General features: G+C 41.8%; 1 protein-coding gene across 3 annotated transcripts in view; it reads right to left on the reverse strand.

The window, feature by feature from the left end:
- CDK5RAP2 (CDK5 regulatory subunit associated protein 2) overlaps window positions 1–17194 on the reverse strand; it is a 92168-nt gene that overhangs the window by 67642 nt on the left and 7332 nt on the right. For all 3 annotated transcript variants that reach the window (XM_064171382.1, XM_064171383.1, XM_064171381.1), the window contains exons 4-12: window positions 15529–15639; window positions 13900–13976; window positions 12347–12470; window positions 11277–11428; window positions 7539–7701; window positions 5656–5709; window positions 5130–5249; window positions 4448–4540; window positions 2400–2618 (exon numbers count right to left, since the gene is read on the reverse strand). In XM_064171382.1, coding sequence (XP_064027452.1) covers window positions 2400–2618; window positions 4448–4540; window positions 5130–5249; window positions 5656–5709; window positions 7539–7701; window positions 11277–11428; window positions 12347–12470; window positions 13900–13976; window positions 15529–15639 — 1113 coding nt within the window. The remainder of the gene's footprint in view (window positions 1–2399; window positions 2619–4447; window positions 4541–5129; window positions 5250–5655; window positions 5710–7538; window positions 7702–11276; window positions 11429–12346; window positions 12471–13899; window positions 13977–15528; window positions 15640–17194) is intronic.

Raw genomic sequence — 17194 nt, forward strand, 5'->3', positions numbered from 1 at the left:
AGGGATATAATTTTTCTAAGACTGCTCATCTTTTGGCAGGAATGCTTCTCCCCAAGGAGCTAGTCATTTACATGAAAAACTTGGGACATAATGGAGTCAAATAGGTTTCTGTAGTACAAGGAACTCTGAATCCCTTGGCAACTCCCTACTCAATCCTATTTTTCCCATCTTTCCTATACAGAGTTACATTCCAGCTGCCCTAAAAGATGAAAAATGTACTGAATAGAGAAGACAGTTATATATAAAATGCTTTAAATCAATAAAATATGTGCTTTGTGGCTGTTTTACTGACAGGAGTGGTCTGTTCTTTCTCTCTTTAACCTCAACACCCTGAGATTTTTTTCAAAGCATACCAAAGATAGAGACTTTGTGACGGCAGCCTAACCACAGTTGACAATCAACCAAAAATGCAAGTGAAATTGGGGGCAGGAGAAGCAAGGGGGGGAGAAGCACTTATCTGTTTGTAGGTAAAGAGATCCCTCTTCTGGTTTTAAAGGAATATTGCAGGGACAGCAATTCCCACCTATAGCTGCTCTACCAAGGTCCTTAGTTAATAACTGAATAAAGACCAGCTGGTTTCATCTTTTGTGTAACTTCATACAGCAAGACACTAATCCCTAACTGATGAGCACCACACTTTGCACCAGGCAGAACTCTATTCGTTATGCAAATACTGCCCTGATGCAAGTCTTTATAAAAATCTGTGTGGTGAGACATGCAGGTGACAAATGAGTTTTCTGTCAAACACTGAGCAGAAGAGGCATCTTTTTTTCACAGGAAGAAGAAATTTGATCATTCACTTCCCTGCTCAATGCAGGGATGTTGGACTAGATGACCTTTGGAGGTCCCTTCCAACCCAAACTACTCTATGGTACACTTTGTTGCCTGAGCTGTGTGTGCTGGAAGCAGAAGTGCTTATCTAAATATATACAACAAAGTAAAAACCCCTCAGCAGAGTCACAAAATGGTTTGGGTTGGAAGGGACCTTAAAGATCATCCAGTTACAAACCCCTCACCATGGGCAAGGACACCTCCTACCAGTGCAGATGATTCAAGGGCCTGTCCAACCTAACCTTGAACACCACCAGGGAGGGAGCATCCACAATCTCCCCTGGCAATCTGTTCCAGAGTCTCACCACCCTCACTGTGAATTTCTTCTCACTATCTCATCTAAATCTGCCCTCTTCCAGTTTTAATCCATTCCCCTCCCATCCTATCACAATAGGTTTCTGGTTTGAGTTTGGTCCTAGCTGGAAAGTTCTGACAAAGATCAGAATACTCCTGAAATCCATATGAAGCTAGAAAAAATAATGAACAGATACAGCACATCATTTTTATGTTAAATTGTGATCAACTAATCCTGTGCTTTCAGAATTCCATAGGCAGCAATTATTAAACATCCAGCCTTCACAGTGCTCCTGCTATGATAGCAAAAAGCAAGCTGAAGCTTAGCTTAAGGCTGCAAAAAATGGCTACTTCCTGCTGCTCTGCATTGGAACTTGGAAGAAAGTTTAATTTCAGCAATGTCATTTAAAGTAATGTATAGGCATGTAGAAGACAAATAGAGCAGAAACAAAACATACATTGTAGTGCACATTCAGATTCTCTCCTTAGAGAAAATGAACACACCAGTAACCATTTACGACTTATAAAAGCTACTCCCCAGTGCAGGGGGGACAGGTATCTACTCAAGTGTCCAAGGGAGGGCTAAAGGGATGATTAAGGGACTGGAGCACTGCCTTATGAGGAAAGGCTGAGAGAACTGGGGCTGTTTAGTCTGGAGAAGACAAGACTGAGAGGAGATTTAATAAACGTTTATAAATACCTGAGGGCTGGGGGTCAAGAAGGAAAGGACAGGGACAGTCTCTGCTCACTTGTGCCCTGTGACAGGACAAGGGGTAAAAAATGTAAAACTATAGCACAGGAAGTTCCACCTCGACATGAGGAAGAACTTCTTTACTGTAAGGGTCACAGAGAATTGGAACAGGCTTCCCAAAGAGGTTGTGGAGTCTCCTCTTTTAGAGACTTTCAAGACCCATCTGGTTGCCTTCCTATGAGACCTGCTCTAGGTTATATTGTCCTGCTCTAGCAGGGGGGTTGGACTCGATTATCTGCAGAGGTCCCTTCCAACTCCTAACATCCTGTGATCCTTTGCTCCTGTGATTTTTCCTAGCACCTAAGACTACAAAAATATTTTAAAATATTTTTCTTTGCAGGCTGTGTGCCAGAATTTTCCTCAGTTTCCTCAGCCATGTTCTTTTGAATGCTGACTTCAGGCAAAAGCATTTACCTCTCCAAAAATGATTCAGATTGAATTCAATGTTAGAAAAGGAAATGCTGCAACTGCTAAAATATTTTTAAACTTTATGAAATAAAGGGGGAAAAAAGGGGATAATAACATTAATGGTTTTGTCACTTCTGCTCTTCTGTAGTTGTGCTTCATCCAGCTCCTTCTCCATTTTCTCTCTTTCTAAATTCAAATCATTTAGCTCTTGATCGGTCCTTTTAATCCTCCTTTGTAGTTTACGATTCTCAGCATCCTTTGTCAGGTTTTCTGAGCGCAGCTCTGCTAAGAGGGTCTCTTTTTCCATCAAGAGAGCTTGATAATCCTCTGCACCCTGAAACACAAAGCACCATTTAAGTTCTATAAGGCTATTTTGAAGAGACTGCAAGTCTTTAGTCCTGTTGCATCCAAACCCACTTTCCCACACCTCTTCCCAGTACTTCAAAACTGTGGTGCAAAAATGCTGTGAGATGACAGATACTGACACAAAACGGGAAATGTTACAGTGGAAGTGTGCTCAGCTACTGAAAACACAGCTTTCAATGACCTCCAGTGCAGGATAAGAATTAGACAAAGGCTGACCTGCAAAGGCATTCAGAGCACAATCAGAATTGTCATCTTATTACTGGTTCCCAAAGCCCTTACAACATCAACTTTTCTATTTTTGGGTAAGTTTGAATCCAGACTAGGTGAGGCAGTTCCCAAATCACATTTTTTAATATGCAATAGAAAGTCTGAGTTGTGTTCTTCCCCTTCACATAACTGGCCTCCAAGTTCACAACACAGATGACAGGAGCAGTGAGCTATGCAGCATGATCTACTCACAGAGAGCTGCCTTCAACTCAAGTTTGTAGCTAAGTAGTAGAGTAATGAGGAGAAAGGCTTGCTCTGTCACCCACCATGCAATATGGATTCTGTGGACAGGAGGAATTAGTTGCACACTTTTTAAACCTAGAACTTTTCAAAAATAATCAAGCTCTCATAAAAATGAACTGGTTAAAGTCAGAGTCATACTTCAAAGGAGGACTTCTACAGTACCAAAAAGCAACGTAAGCGCTAGATTCACACATGCCAAAATGACTTGAAGAAGAAATAGCAGGCTCCCAGTAGAGCATACTTAAAATTTGGGCTTAAAAGAAACAAATGGCTTTTGAAGAAATGGAGTACTAAGCATTACTACTCCACTAGACTCTGAAATCAAAAGGCAGTAGAGTCAGTCACAAAAGCAGTAGGTGTGCGTACTTTAGAGGCAAGCAAATCAACCTCTTCCCTTCCTGCTGAGCTCTGAGACCAAGTGGATGAGCAAACACCAGAATGGAAGATTCATCACTGCCTCTAATCAGTATTCCTTAGTTTTGCCAGACTTAAGCTTTAGGTAAGTTTGAAAATATTACATGAGACAGTTTCTTCACTATGAGGGTAAGAAGACACTGGAATGGGTTGCACAGGGAAGCTGAGGATGCCCTAGCCCTGAAAGTGCTGGATGGGGCCTTGAGCACCTGGTCTAACGGGAAAGTGTCTCTGGCCATAGCAAGGGATTAGAATGGGATTACCTTTAAAGTCCCTTCCAAACCAAGTCATGACTATGTTGTCTATTGTAGAATCAAACCCTTACTTTCTCCCATTTTACATTAAGACTTTTACAATGTATGAACTGTCATCATGAAGTCCTTTCTCCTCTAGACACACAACAGCACTGCTACAGCACAACCCACTGCTCTTAAACAGTGGTTTCACTTCTGTTATATAAAAATATCCAAACAAGTGTTTCTCATCCACTTCAACAGTGTGTGCTGTTACTATACTTTTGAAACAGAACCCAAAACGTTCTCAGGTCAACAAAGAAAGCAAGCTTAAGTCTCTGAGTTCCTCAACTAGTTGTGTCTTTAACTCCTTTTGTTTTCACACATTTCTCCCTTACTTCTCAGCACAGAGGAAAAAAGCTGAAGAAACTGTATCAACAACCTGAGATTTTAACATTCTATCATTTAAAGCATTTGATTTGGGATTTATATTTTTAATAAGAAAAAACAAACATCTTAGCACTGCAAAATGACTTCCAGTCCTCTACTTAGAGAGATACAAAGCACTACCCACTGTGGGAAATTACAGGGAAGGGAGGAACAGCAATGGGGGAAGCCACATAAATTGTTTGCTTCTTACCTTGAATTTTTGGATGTGTGCTTTGTGAGTTGCCTCTCTTGCCTTAGCCAATGAAGCATTTAGATCTTCAATTTCAGAACCAAGCTCCTCGTTCTTTAAGTAAAATGAATACTGTGTTTTTATTTCCAAGGGATGGTGACTCAGTAACAGCTACCCCATCTTATCCATTCATCCAACTACACAAAACAAGTACTTTGAAGAACAAACACACTACTTGCATCATAATAAATACTGTACAAAGAAAGTCTTTTTAAGACACCATTCACTACTAAGTTAAACACATCCCCTTCTTCCACATCTGAATTTCAGCTGATGATGACTTCTCATATTTCAGTTGTCCTTAGGACAGCTCCACTTATTCAACAACACAAAAGACTTCTCACACCTTTTAAGTGGTGCTCAGAGCTGACAAAAATCAGTGTGCAACTGCAAACATTTTTCTCTCAAAGGTCTTAAGGGAAAATGTCTCAGTTAAGTATCTTTTTCTTCTCTCCCCTGCCAAGGTCCAAAACTTTATATAAACAAAACTGCCTCTCCAGGTATGACAGCAGTGATTCAGAACCCACATCAGGAAGCCCTCTAATGCTTGCAGTGAGATCAGTGACCTCCTGCCACACACACAACACACACATTCCCTTCCCAATGATAGTTCAACAAACCAGCAAGACGATAATCATCATACCTCTTTTTCCTTTGCTTTTAATGCAACAGTTAGCCCTTGAATGGTTTTATCCCTTTTCAAGCCATTCTTCTTTTCAACAGCAAGCTCATTTTCTCTCTCTTGTAGCTCTTCTTTAAGTAACTAAATTAGATTATGTGAAAGTTGCATTAACTTCCCACTAAGAGATGCTGGAGCTGCACATTAATAAGTACATTCTCTCAGAGTTCTTATATCTTATTACTCAGATTACTAACATAAAATATAGTCCCAAAATGCAAGTCATCATCTTCAAGATGTGCCTGGAATACAGTTTAAGAAGCCTAAGCTCCTGGGCTGGCCATGAGCATCAGCCTCAATACTTGATGGGAGTGTCTATCAGCTCACCAAGGTGAGCCTCCCTGTCATCTGACAGGAGAGATAATTTACCAGAGGACTTGCTTTGCTTCCTTTGGCGTCAAGGCTTCTCTGTATCCATGAATGCATAACAGAAGAGAGCTCAACATGCAATGTAAGCGGTCAAGGAAACAGAAACCAAACTAGAACTTACTTGAATTTTTTTCTCAAAGGAATTTTTCTCATTTTTAAGGTCCATTCTAACAGCCTGTAAGAACAAAACAGTTATTAGCCAAGTAAATTCCTTCTCAACACAAGCAGAACTCAGCGAGTATTAAAATGATACAAAATGAGCTTAAAAACCTGAGTAGGGCAGGAAACAAGCAACTTTATAGACATCTTTTGGCTGGAATATATTGAATCAGTAACCTCCTGGAAGTCTACAAATCTACCTGTGCACAGTTTGAGCCTGTCTAAATTAAGAAGAAAACACAAACCAAACACCCACACAACATGTTCTTCCATGAGACAGGACAACTGTGCTTGCTGAGTTAATAAAAATGCACTTTCACATGGCATCTATGTATGTCAGCAAGATGCTTTCATCAAGGGAGATTTTAATTAGCACTTTTCCTTGTGGAAGTCACAGACTTTTATAAGTAATCATATATATAAACAAAGCTCTGCAAAAGGTATTCATCAGATCTTTTTCTCCAAAGCTGCATCCCCAAAATGACCATGCAGCCTGTCCACCTGCTCTGAAATGATTAAAGATGACCCTGCTCCACCTTGACACAAAGCTGTGCTCAAGAAACCAAGGTAGTTTTTCCTGACACATATTGATTTAGTTGCAAGACAACCCAGAACTGATGACTTTTAATTCCACTAATAAGTGCAATTGCAGAAAGTTCTCTTGACTATATGAAGAGACATACAAAGTGTGCAGGTATTGATCAATGTTAAGTTACAAACAAAAGGAAAGAAAGTTTCTCAGCAGCACAGCAGCTTCTATGCTTATTTTCTTAATTCTGCCTGCTGTAATTTATTGCTTGAATAACCAATGGAAAAAAAAACACCCAACAAAGCAAACGAAACAAAAACCTTCAGACATTGCAGATTTCAGGATTATCTGTCTTCCTGTTTAAAAGCCAAGTGAAACAGAAGACTGACTCTTAGCATCCTCTGAAAGCTAAAGGCTAGACATTCAATTTCATGAGGTTTTTTATGCCTATCTCCTTGCCACAGCTTCTTCTCCAGACCACAGAGATACTGATACTACCCAAAAATAATCTCAAGTCATTTTTACCTTCTGCAGAAGTTGTGTCATTTCTTGAGAGATCCATTATCACCTAGCATTTTTTATATACACTGGGCAATTGCTTTACAGAAATATCTACAATAGAGCCATGAAGTCAATTGAAAACACAACCTCTTATTGAATGAAAGCTGAGCGTGGAAAATAAAGATGCATATGGACCATAAAACCACACATTAATGAATGGTCAGGAAATGGAGGAGGGAAGGAATAGAATCAAACAGGTTGGAAAAGACCTCCAACATCATCCAGTCCAACCTAGCACCCAGCCCTAGCCAATCAACCAGGCCATGGCACTCAGTGCCCCACACAGGCTTTTTTCAAACACCTCCAGGGACAGCAACTTCACCACCTCCCTGGGCAGCCCATTCCAATGCCAATCAACTCTCTCTGGCAACAACTTCCTCCTAACATCCAGCCTAGACCTCCCCCACCACAACTTGAGACTGTGTCCCCTTCTTCTGTTGCTGCTTGCCTGGGAGAAGAGACCAACCCCACCTGGCTACAAGCTCCCTTCAGGTAGTTGTAGACAGCTATGAGGCCACCCCTGAGCTTCCTCTTCTCCAGGCTAAACACCTCCAGCTCCCTCAGCCTCTCCTCACAGGGCTGTGTTCCAGGCCTCTGACCAGCTTCATCAGCCCTCCCTGGACACATTCCATTATCTCAACATCTCTCTTGAAACTGTGAAGAAGAGTGTTAAAAAATTGGCTTAAGTGGCTCACATACTGTCATGCACAAAACCTTTAAGAGTCACCACATGGAAGTTGAGTCAGTGTCCTCACCTCTACCTCACTGTCTTTTTCATGTCTCAAGGCAATGGTAAGTTCTCTGATTTTTTCTGCTGGAGTCTTCCCATCACAAAGTGCACTCTGAGACTTTTCCTCTTCAAGGTGCTGAATTACAGCTTCTTTACTTTTCAGTGACAGATTCAGTTGTTCTATAAGTCTGAAATGATAAGATTTTTAATATTAATCTTGCACCAATTCTCCAGTCACTGCAGTAAATCTTGCAGACAACTTTCCTAGCTGAACACTTGTAAAACCCAGGGAAGTACTTGCACAACCCCTCCTTCCTCCAGAGAACCCAGAAAAGGTGCCATAACTTTAACACAAGCTACAAACAGGGTTGAGCTGTCTGCAAAGTGCTCCTTCTTATTCTCCTCCAGTATCATTTCACATGCCAACACTTAAGCTTTAATATTTTAGTGACAGACAAAAAGCTTTATCCATCTATTCCATCTCTTGGCACATACCACACTGGCTTCTTAAGTGTCATCACAAAGTGTCCCTCAAGTACCAAATTCCATTTACATTTGTGCCACAAGCAGCAGCTTGTTTCACACATGCAAAATAAAGAGTTAGTCAGTGCTGCCTTCTTTGGTCCATATAAATCCTGACACTTTTAGTACATAAGATGCCAGCTGCCAGCTCTTAGTCCTTTGGAGCCTAGATGGTGATAGAATCTTCCGAACACAATGTGAATTCTGGCTGTGCTACTCCCAGGTAAGTTTAAAGCATTGCACATTAATATTTGATTCATTTCAGTATGTCAAATATTTTTCTCTTCCATTAGCACTATGTTTTTCTGATCCTGTGAATACTTACACTGAGCTACCAGCATGTAATTAGAGAAGACTCTGCTAACATTGGATCACAAAGGGTGGGAAGAGAGGAGGGGGGGGAAGAGGGAAAAAAATATATATACTCTTGGTCATTCTCCATACAATCTTCATTTCAGTGATCAAACCTTGACAATTTCTTTCCACACTTTCAGCACTGTTTTCACACAAGCTACAGAACTGGCAACTAAAGTACTTCTGAAAGGGTCTGGGTTTAGAACCTGTTCCAGCTCAAGTCACTCAGGAGATCAATTGTGTTCACACAGATGACTACCAGACAGAGAGGGAGGCAGGAAAAGGGAAAGAAGGAAGACAACTTGAGAGTCAGGTTATAATTGCTGTTGGGGCACATAAGGTGGACTATCAAAACTCCTCAGAACAGCTTCACAATGTTATGCCACTGTAGATTCAGTCTTCTTTTACAGAAACTGGCTGGAAAACACAGCAAGCTTCGCTTGGGTCCTACTGTAACACAAAGCCTGTGAAACAGAAGCCTCAGGCCAACATAGCTTTGTTACCAGGGTAGACTAATTATGCAGTTACTCAGTTAACTCAGGGAACAGTTCATAGAATCAGTCAGAGTTGGAAAGGACCACAAAGATCATCGAGTTCCAACCCCCCTGCCGTGGGCAGGGACACCCCAGAGCAGGATGCACACAGCCTCATCCAGCCTGGCCTTAAACACTTCTAGGGACAAGGGCTCAGCCACCTCCTTGGGCAACCCATTCCAGCCTCTCACCACTCTCATGCTGAACAACTTCCTCCTCACTTCCAGCCTGAACCTACCCACTTCCAGTTTTGCTCCATTCCCCCTAGTCCTGGCACTCCCTGATATACTGAAAAGTCCCTCCCCAGGTTTTTTGTAGCCCCCTTCAGATACTGAAAGGGCACAAGGTCACCTGGGAGCCTCCTCTTCTCCAGACTGAACAGTCCCAACTCCTTCAGTCTCTCTTCATAGCAGAGCTGCTGCAGCTCTCTGAGCATCGTCCTGGCTCCAGCATCTCCACATCCCTCTTGTAATAGGGACTCCAGAACTGGATGCAGTAATCCAGGTAAGGTCTCACCAGAGTGGAGTAGAGGGGGAGAATCACCTCCCTGGCCCTGCTGGCCACACTTCTCTTGATGCAGCCCAGGCTCTGCTTGGCTTTCTGGGCTGCAAGTGCACACTGCTGGCTCATGTTGAGCTTCTCATCCAGCAGCACCCCCAAGTCCCTCTCCTCAGGGCTGCTCTCCAGCCACTCACTGCCCTGCCTGGATTTGTGCTTGAGATTGCCCCAAACCAGATGCAGGACACTGCACTCGGTCTTGTTGAACCTCATGAGGCTGGCTTCTGCCCACCTCTCCAGCCTGTTCAGGTCCATCTCAATGGCATCCCTGCCCTCCAGCCTCTCTGCTGCACCACACAGCTTGGTGTTAGCAGCAAACTTGCTGAGGCTGCACTCAATGCCTCTGTGCCTGGCACCAACAAAGATGCTGAACAAGACTGGTCCCAGGACTGATCCCTGAGGGACTCTGCTCGTCACTGGCCTCCTCTTGGACATGGACCTGTTGACAGCCACTCTTTGGGTGCAGCCATCAAGCCAATTCTTTATCCATCTCGTGGTCCACCCATCAACCCCCTCATCTATTAATGTTGGGACCTGTTCATAGAAGGCCACCAGGTTTGTCAGGCAGGATCTGCCCTTGGTGAATCCATGCTGATTGTATCAAACCACCTCTTCACTATTCTTCTGTTTCAGTAGTGCCTCCAGGAGGATCTGCTCCATGATCTTACTGGGCACAGAAGTGAGACTGACTGGCCTGGAGTTCCCTGGCTCATCCTTCCTACCCTTTTTGAAAACTGGGGTTATGGTTCCCTTCTTCCAGTCAGTGGAACTTCACCAGACTGCCATGACTTCTGGAATATAAGAGAGAGTGGTTTAGCAACCTCATCTGCCAGTTCCCTCAGCACCCGTGGGTTTATCCCATCGGGTCCCATGGACTTGAACACTTTCAGGTTCTTCAGATGATCACAAACCTGATTTTCACTTATGATGGGCAGCTCTTCCTTCTAGCCCCTACCATTACCTTGCATGGCTCCAGGAGTGTGGCTGGAGGCCTTTTCAGTGAAGACTGAGGTAAAAAAGTCATTGAGAACCTCAGCCTTTTCCATGCCAGTTACCTCCAAGGTTCAGTCACAGACAGGCAAAAATACTCCAAACCATAAGCAATCCTAACAAATCTTTTGATCTGCACGCTGGGCTCACATTCCCAAAGTAACTAAGCTTTAGTGCAAGACTTGCCAGGCATGTATTCTACTCCAGAAGTGTAACAAAAAACTTAAATATCCTCCAAAGTATTGAGATTTGAGTTTATACATTTTGTCCCACCTAAAATTATCTAACAACCCAGATAACCTTCTCAACAACCTGTCAAAGAAAAGCCAATGCTTTGCAAAGCAGATCAAACCCATGAAGCTCAAGCACAGCATTTTTCTCTTCCCATTATGTTTATCAACCTCAACAAACAGATCACTGGGCCTGAAATAAACAACTTCATAGCCACCACAAAAGCAGTAAGGGAACATCAATGGCAGAGTCAAGTTCTACTCAGCAATGGTCCAAGAAAGCAGCAGGAGATAAGCCAGCAAAGCTGAAAAGATGTTTTGAAGTAGGAGATGCTCATGTCCCATGCATATTAATCCTTCTACACTTTCAGACAACTTTTAAACATGATTTCACCATCATGCGGCACATAAAGTGATTGCTGTGCTGCTGCTGACTTAATAGCTGAAAAGATGGTCAGTAACACTCACATATCTGAGGGTAGGATCAAGCTGTTAAAACCCATATCCATGTCAACTCTTCACACTTCAACGATAAAGAATCCAGCAGTTACAAACATCACCAGCAAGAGTTCTGACCTGTCTTTTTCAGCTCCTGTAATCATATCCACATCCTTTGCAGGGGCATTTATAATAGAAGCAAGCTTCTCCTCAGCAGCTGCCCTCAGAGCTCTCTCATTCTCTGACATTGCAATGGCTTTTTCCACATCTTCTCGGGCAACTTTAAGATTCTGTAATTAAAACAGACAAACCTGACACCTTTAAAAACAAAATGCCCACAAATCTTTTAACATACAGAACTTTCTTCCACCAAACATATGTTAGCATGTTTCATTTAGCGACTTTTATCAAGCAGCTCAAGTGCTTTGCAAATGCTTCTGAATTCTTTGTGTCTGCATTTTCAAGATCAATCCATTTTTTTTCTGTGGTACATAAAGAACACAAATACCCTAAATGATAGCAGAACTGAAAACAGAAGTGCTTGTGCTATGGCTTTAGATTTAGCTGTTAGAATCTGCCTTTATCCCACTGTCCTACCACTGTCATAATAAATAGTTACACTTATAGAGGTTAAAGAAAGGCTTTTTTATTCAATCAGAGAATAAATTAATATTCACAGGCTCACTGTAGCTCATTGGAACTTTTCCCAACATCATTTATAATATTGTGCAAGAACTGATAAAGCATGAACCTCACATTTTCCTCTTAATAGCAATGGAATTGGAGATAACACCCAGAGATTCCAGTCAGCTTCTTCTAGGTGACCCAATACATGGAGATAAGGGCTCCAAAAAAACCCACACACTCATACACCACATAGTATTTGTTTCAGATCTTTTAGATTGCAGTTTCCTCATACTGGAATTTAGGGATCAGAGGTTTCTGCTGAATGTACCCAAATGCCACCAATGGGTACAAATGCCCTGAAGAACTGCTGTCCTCATATCTGACATTCAAACACTTTCCCTTTCATCGTTGTTTGTTTTTTATTTCCCTCTTTTCTACCCCAACCCTGGTTTTGCACTGACTGCTTTTCCAGGAAAGCAGGAACAACTCTGAAAACAGAGGTAGGTCACAGCATCAAATCTCAGACAACAGAACAAAACCAGCACTTATCTCAAAGCCTTTCTTCAGTTTCAGCCACTCACCTCTTCTAGAATATTTATTCTGCTGGTCAGAAATTCTTCCATCTCTTGCATCTTCTTTTGTGCTTCCTCTTTCACACGCTGCAATTCAGCATCACCACCCTGGGCCAAGCTTTCAACTGCCTTACTAAAAGACCAGAATACAGACAGAAATCCCAATGCACGTCAAAGTGGGGAACATTTAAAGTGTAAGTGGCTGATAGACTTTGAACAAGCATCTTTCCCTTTATCTTTACCTGCCTGTCACTGTGAGGCTAAATCTAAGTACTCCACACTGCTCAACACTACATATCAGGGACATCTTTACCTAATCTAGTTGCAGATGCTCCTGCAAAGGTCCCTTCCAACCCAAACCATTCCATGGTTCTGTGAATTTTGATGGTACAGTCTGAGAGTCCCCTACAACCTCATGGCAGCACATAAGACTTTATTTGTATGAGAAAAAAGTGCCAAACCTCCTCCTTCATATTTGTAAAGTTTCTAAGTACAGTAACAAGGCTTTGTTAGAATTGGCTCTACTACAAAAGGCAGAACTGGTATAAACTGAAGATACACAGCTACTGAGATATCTCCAGCTGTGTTGTCAGTAATTGTTAATACCTTGTGAGAAAAGAACAGCCAATGTTTCCTTAGTGAACAAAGGATAACCACTTCTTTCATTTCCTCTTAAATTTTGCTCCCTATTACAAACTTGTGCAAGGTTCCACCCAAAGCCTTGCAAAACCCTTTGACATCTACCTGTAGAGATCAAATGAAAATTAACCTGGTCCTCAGGATCTGCTTGAAACTTAGCCACTCTGAACTACTTAAAGGCTAATTGGTAACAGTTCAATGCCCTGTGAGGTAGACCACACAAAGAACATTCCATTGAACATGAAGTCCACACAGCAGTCAGTAGCTGTCAGCTATTTCCAGCCTGGATTAGTTTTGAACAAGGCATCTACAAGGAAGCAGTTTAACAGGTTATTGGCAGCCCTACAGCTATCCATTTCCTCCCCAGACTATATTCCTCTTTGCTCATGTTGTAAGACAGTGCAGCATTACATAACATTAAAGTAACTGATTATTGTTTAGAAAATAGGTTCTAACAAAGGCAAGAATTTTAAGTGTATTCTTTTTATATCATTAAAAAGCACAAGAATTAGTTCTGAACCACTTTCTCAACCTTACTGAGAAGTGTTTTGTGTAAGGTCTTCTCATTCCAGTGCTGTAAAACAAATAATTCCATCTCTTCACCTGTTGAGACAGTGAAGCTCTTGGCTACAATGGGAATGCTGAGCCATTCCCAACTAGGGAGTCATTTATTTACCCAAAAAATAACAGTAGAACAAAGAATGATCTCCAAGTCACATTATCCAGTATAACTACAGCAAGATATTTGTGTGTTTAAGAACTCACAAGTGTAATTCCAGTACAGAATGAAGCAATTTCTAGATAAACACACTTAAAACACCACTTTGGGATCTTCATATTCCAAAAACACTAGGATAATACAAACAGAAGCAAGACCTTGGAAATGCTAAGGAAGAGCCATCAAGAAGTCCAGTGGTACTTACGAGGCTTTGATGAGCAGTTTCTCTCTCTCCTGCAGTTCTCGCTTCAGACTTTCTATCTCAACTTTCAGCTCAATGTTCTAGGACAAAAGAATGAAAGTCTCTAGAGATAATTCAGAGGTCACCCTACCCAAAAGTTATTGGCAATCTGTAAATTACTTTTTGCTTGGACCAGCAAATGCAAAGTATAATTGGGCTAAGAATAGCAGAGAGGCACACTAGCTTCTAAAGGACGTGTTTTGCAAGGTTCAAGACTTTCAGAAATGTCAGAAACCATTTAGGACAGTGGTATTCAAGCAATACAAATACCCTGCACATAACCTTGGGAGTTTCTAGTGCCTCCATGAAGGGTTGTTTGAGCTATGAGACTTATTCTTTTCTTTTAAAAATCTGAGATTTTTCATCATCTTAACATCAGTTTGCTACAGCTGAGAAAACTACTCATGCCATAAGCACATGATGCACAACAATTTCCTTGGCTGCAAGCTGACAGAGACCATTTCACTACATCAGCAACTGGAAAACAGACATCAGTGCACAACAACAGGACAGCAGACCAATCAATAGTATTCAGATGAAACCATGATCTAGTTAAACATCAGTTTATGTACTTAACTACTGCAACAGGCATCAAGAGACTTAAATTTCTATCCTATTAGAGAAAAGAGACCTGACATAAGCATCTGTTATAAATAACAGGCTACTGGGTTCCCTTCCAGAACACAGATGCTGCTAAAGGGTATGAGAAATGCTTGCTAGCATCTGCCAACCTGAAATAAGGAGGATACAAGACATAGCACTCAACTCAAATCCTTCTTCCAGCTTAAAAGGATACCAGTTTATTCTAACAACTGACATAGGAACCACAGAGTTTTCCTGAAACCTGTACAAATAGGCATTCTTTAGCCCAGAGCTGTAAAACTTGAAGCTGTATGCAACTCCGATACAACTTCATCTGCAGGCTTCAAAGCTAAAGTGCTCAAACAACCTCCAAGTAGCTTCACTGACATCTGACAAAGCCAGGAAAGAATAGAGCTATGAACTGAACTGCCCAGTAACAGAAAGCACATTAACTTCATCCAAATGCAGGAGAAACATCCTGCTGCTTCTCTTCCCTATTCAGGATACGATGTCAGTAGCACAACCACTCAAGGGAAACGTAAAATAGAATTATTGAACCCACTGGGTTGGAAGAGACCTTTAAAGGTCATCTAGTCCAACCACCCTGCAGTCAGCAGGGACATCCCAAACTAAAGCAGGTTGCTCAGCGCCCAAACAAGTCTGACCTTGAAATTCTCTGAGGATGGGGCCTCCACCACCTTCCTAGGTAACCTGTTCCATCATGCTCATAGTAAAGAGCTTCTTCCCAATGTCCAAATCTACTCTTCTCTAGTTTACTACCATGGCCCCATGTGTATCAGTCTGTCTCATAACTACAGACACTCATGCATCTGAAAGCAAGTGTTTCCACAACTGAAAATGAGCATTTTAGTTATTAGAAGGATTAGACCAAAATAAAATCATGATAACAAAGGTTTCCAATAGTACAATCTCAGAAGAAAACCAAGTGACCTCCCCACAAAAACCCTTCAAAGAGATACCTAGTTCAACTAATGAAATCTAAATGCCTACTATTTTGCATATGTCTTCAGTGGGACCATCAAACTTCTGCTGCATCCGCTCCTCCAGAAAGTATATACGAAGTTTCAGGTTGAAATTCTCTTTTTTCAGGTCACTGATTTGCTGTGAAGTAAAGAAAATGAGCAAATTATGTCATGCCTTTCACATCGAGTGAAAACTGCTATGGCTGAGTTTTCCTCTCCACAGCACAAGATTAGAATTCAATCCCCTGAACAGAGTGAAACATGTACATGTGTGGGAGATACACACATACACATGCTCAAACTGAAGGTGTTAACAGCAGCATGTAACATTCAAGTCAAAAGGAAACATCCTTCCCTCCAAGAGAGCATCACCCAGGAAGCTGCAAGTACTAAAGCCCTTCAACAGGTTTCTATCTTCTACAGCTACAGCAAGTATAGCAGAGCACAGTTTCCTCCAACCATTTCATCCCAGCCACAATATTTTCAGCCCCCTATTTCCATTAGTCACCTGAACCGAACCCAAGAAGAAACCTCACTCCAGCATACACCTTCTGAGCATTTTGGGGTTTGTTTTTCACCTGTGTTTTGGTCTGAGGATATAGAGACACACTGACACATACCCAAAGTTTGTGTTTGTGCAAGAGGTTTCCATTTAGGTTGTGCTGATTTTTAGCCCTCCAAAACTCCAAGAAACTAGAACTTCAGCAAGTAATTATACAATAGTATTGTTCAAAAACCTGTCATAGGTGGTGCTGGGCAGTCAGGATGGTAACCTAACTCATGGGAAAAGCCACGAGCACCCAAGGCACACAAGCCAAATTGAGCCACTAAACCCTTTATCCTGTATTCCATAGTGCAGTTCCTGGGGAAAAAAACTGCTTAGTATACCTAGTAGAAGCAGGGACATAATTGATGGTTTCATTAAAGAAAGAAGTCTCCCTCTAAATTCTTTTTAAGAGACTAAGCATAAAACATTCACTCAAACAAGACTTGTGTCCCCTGCCAGATGCTTTCAGCAATAGGAAATCTAATAAGTTACAGAGCTACTAATAAAATATTGATGCAGGCTCTTCCAGCCTAGCACCACTTGTAAAAATTACTAGCAATACAATTCCAAAAATATTTGGTTTGTGAAACCCAAGACTATTTCTTTAACTGCACTCAGAACCTGCATCTGCAAACAATTCTTCAGTTTAATAGCCTTTGCCTAGCAAGATGCCTCATCATTATTCACACAAGTAAATATCATCCAAGCAACTGAAAACAGGCTTGGCTATAAAGCTTGTGGCCCATTTGCACATCCTGAAGAAGCCTGTCTTTAGAAGCAGCAGCAATACATGTATTAAATGGTGTCTTTCTTAGAATCATAGAATCAACCAGGTTGGAAAAGACCTGCAAGATCATCCAGTCCAATCTATTATCCATCCCTAGTCAATCAACCAGACCATGGCACTAAGTGTCCCATCCAGGCTTTTCTTAAACACTTCCAAGGACAGTGCCTCCACCACCTCCCTGGGCAGCCCATTCCAATGCCAATCACTCTCTCTGACAACAACTTCCTCCTAATATCCAGCCTATACTTCCCCCGGCACGACTTGAGACTGTGTCCCCTTGTTCTGTTGCTGCTTGCCTGGCAGAAGAGTCTGACCCCCACCTGGCTACAGCCTCCCTTCAGGTAGTTGTAGACAGCAATG

The sequence above is a fragment of the Pogoniulus pusillus genome, chromosome 35 (assembly GCF_015220805.1).
Source record: "Pogoniulus pusillus isolate bPogPus1 chromosome 35, bPogPus1.pri, whole genome shotgun sequence".
NCBI classification, from domain to species: domain Eukaryota; kingdom Metazoa; phylum Chordata; class Aves; order Piciformes; family Lybiidae; genus Pogoniulus; species Pogoniulus pusillus.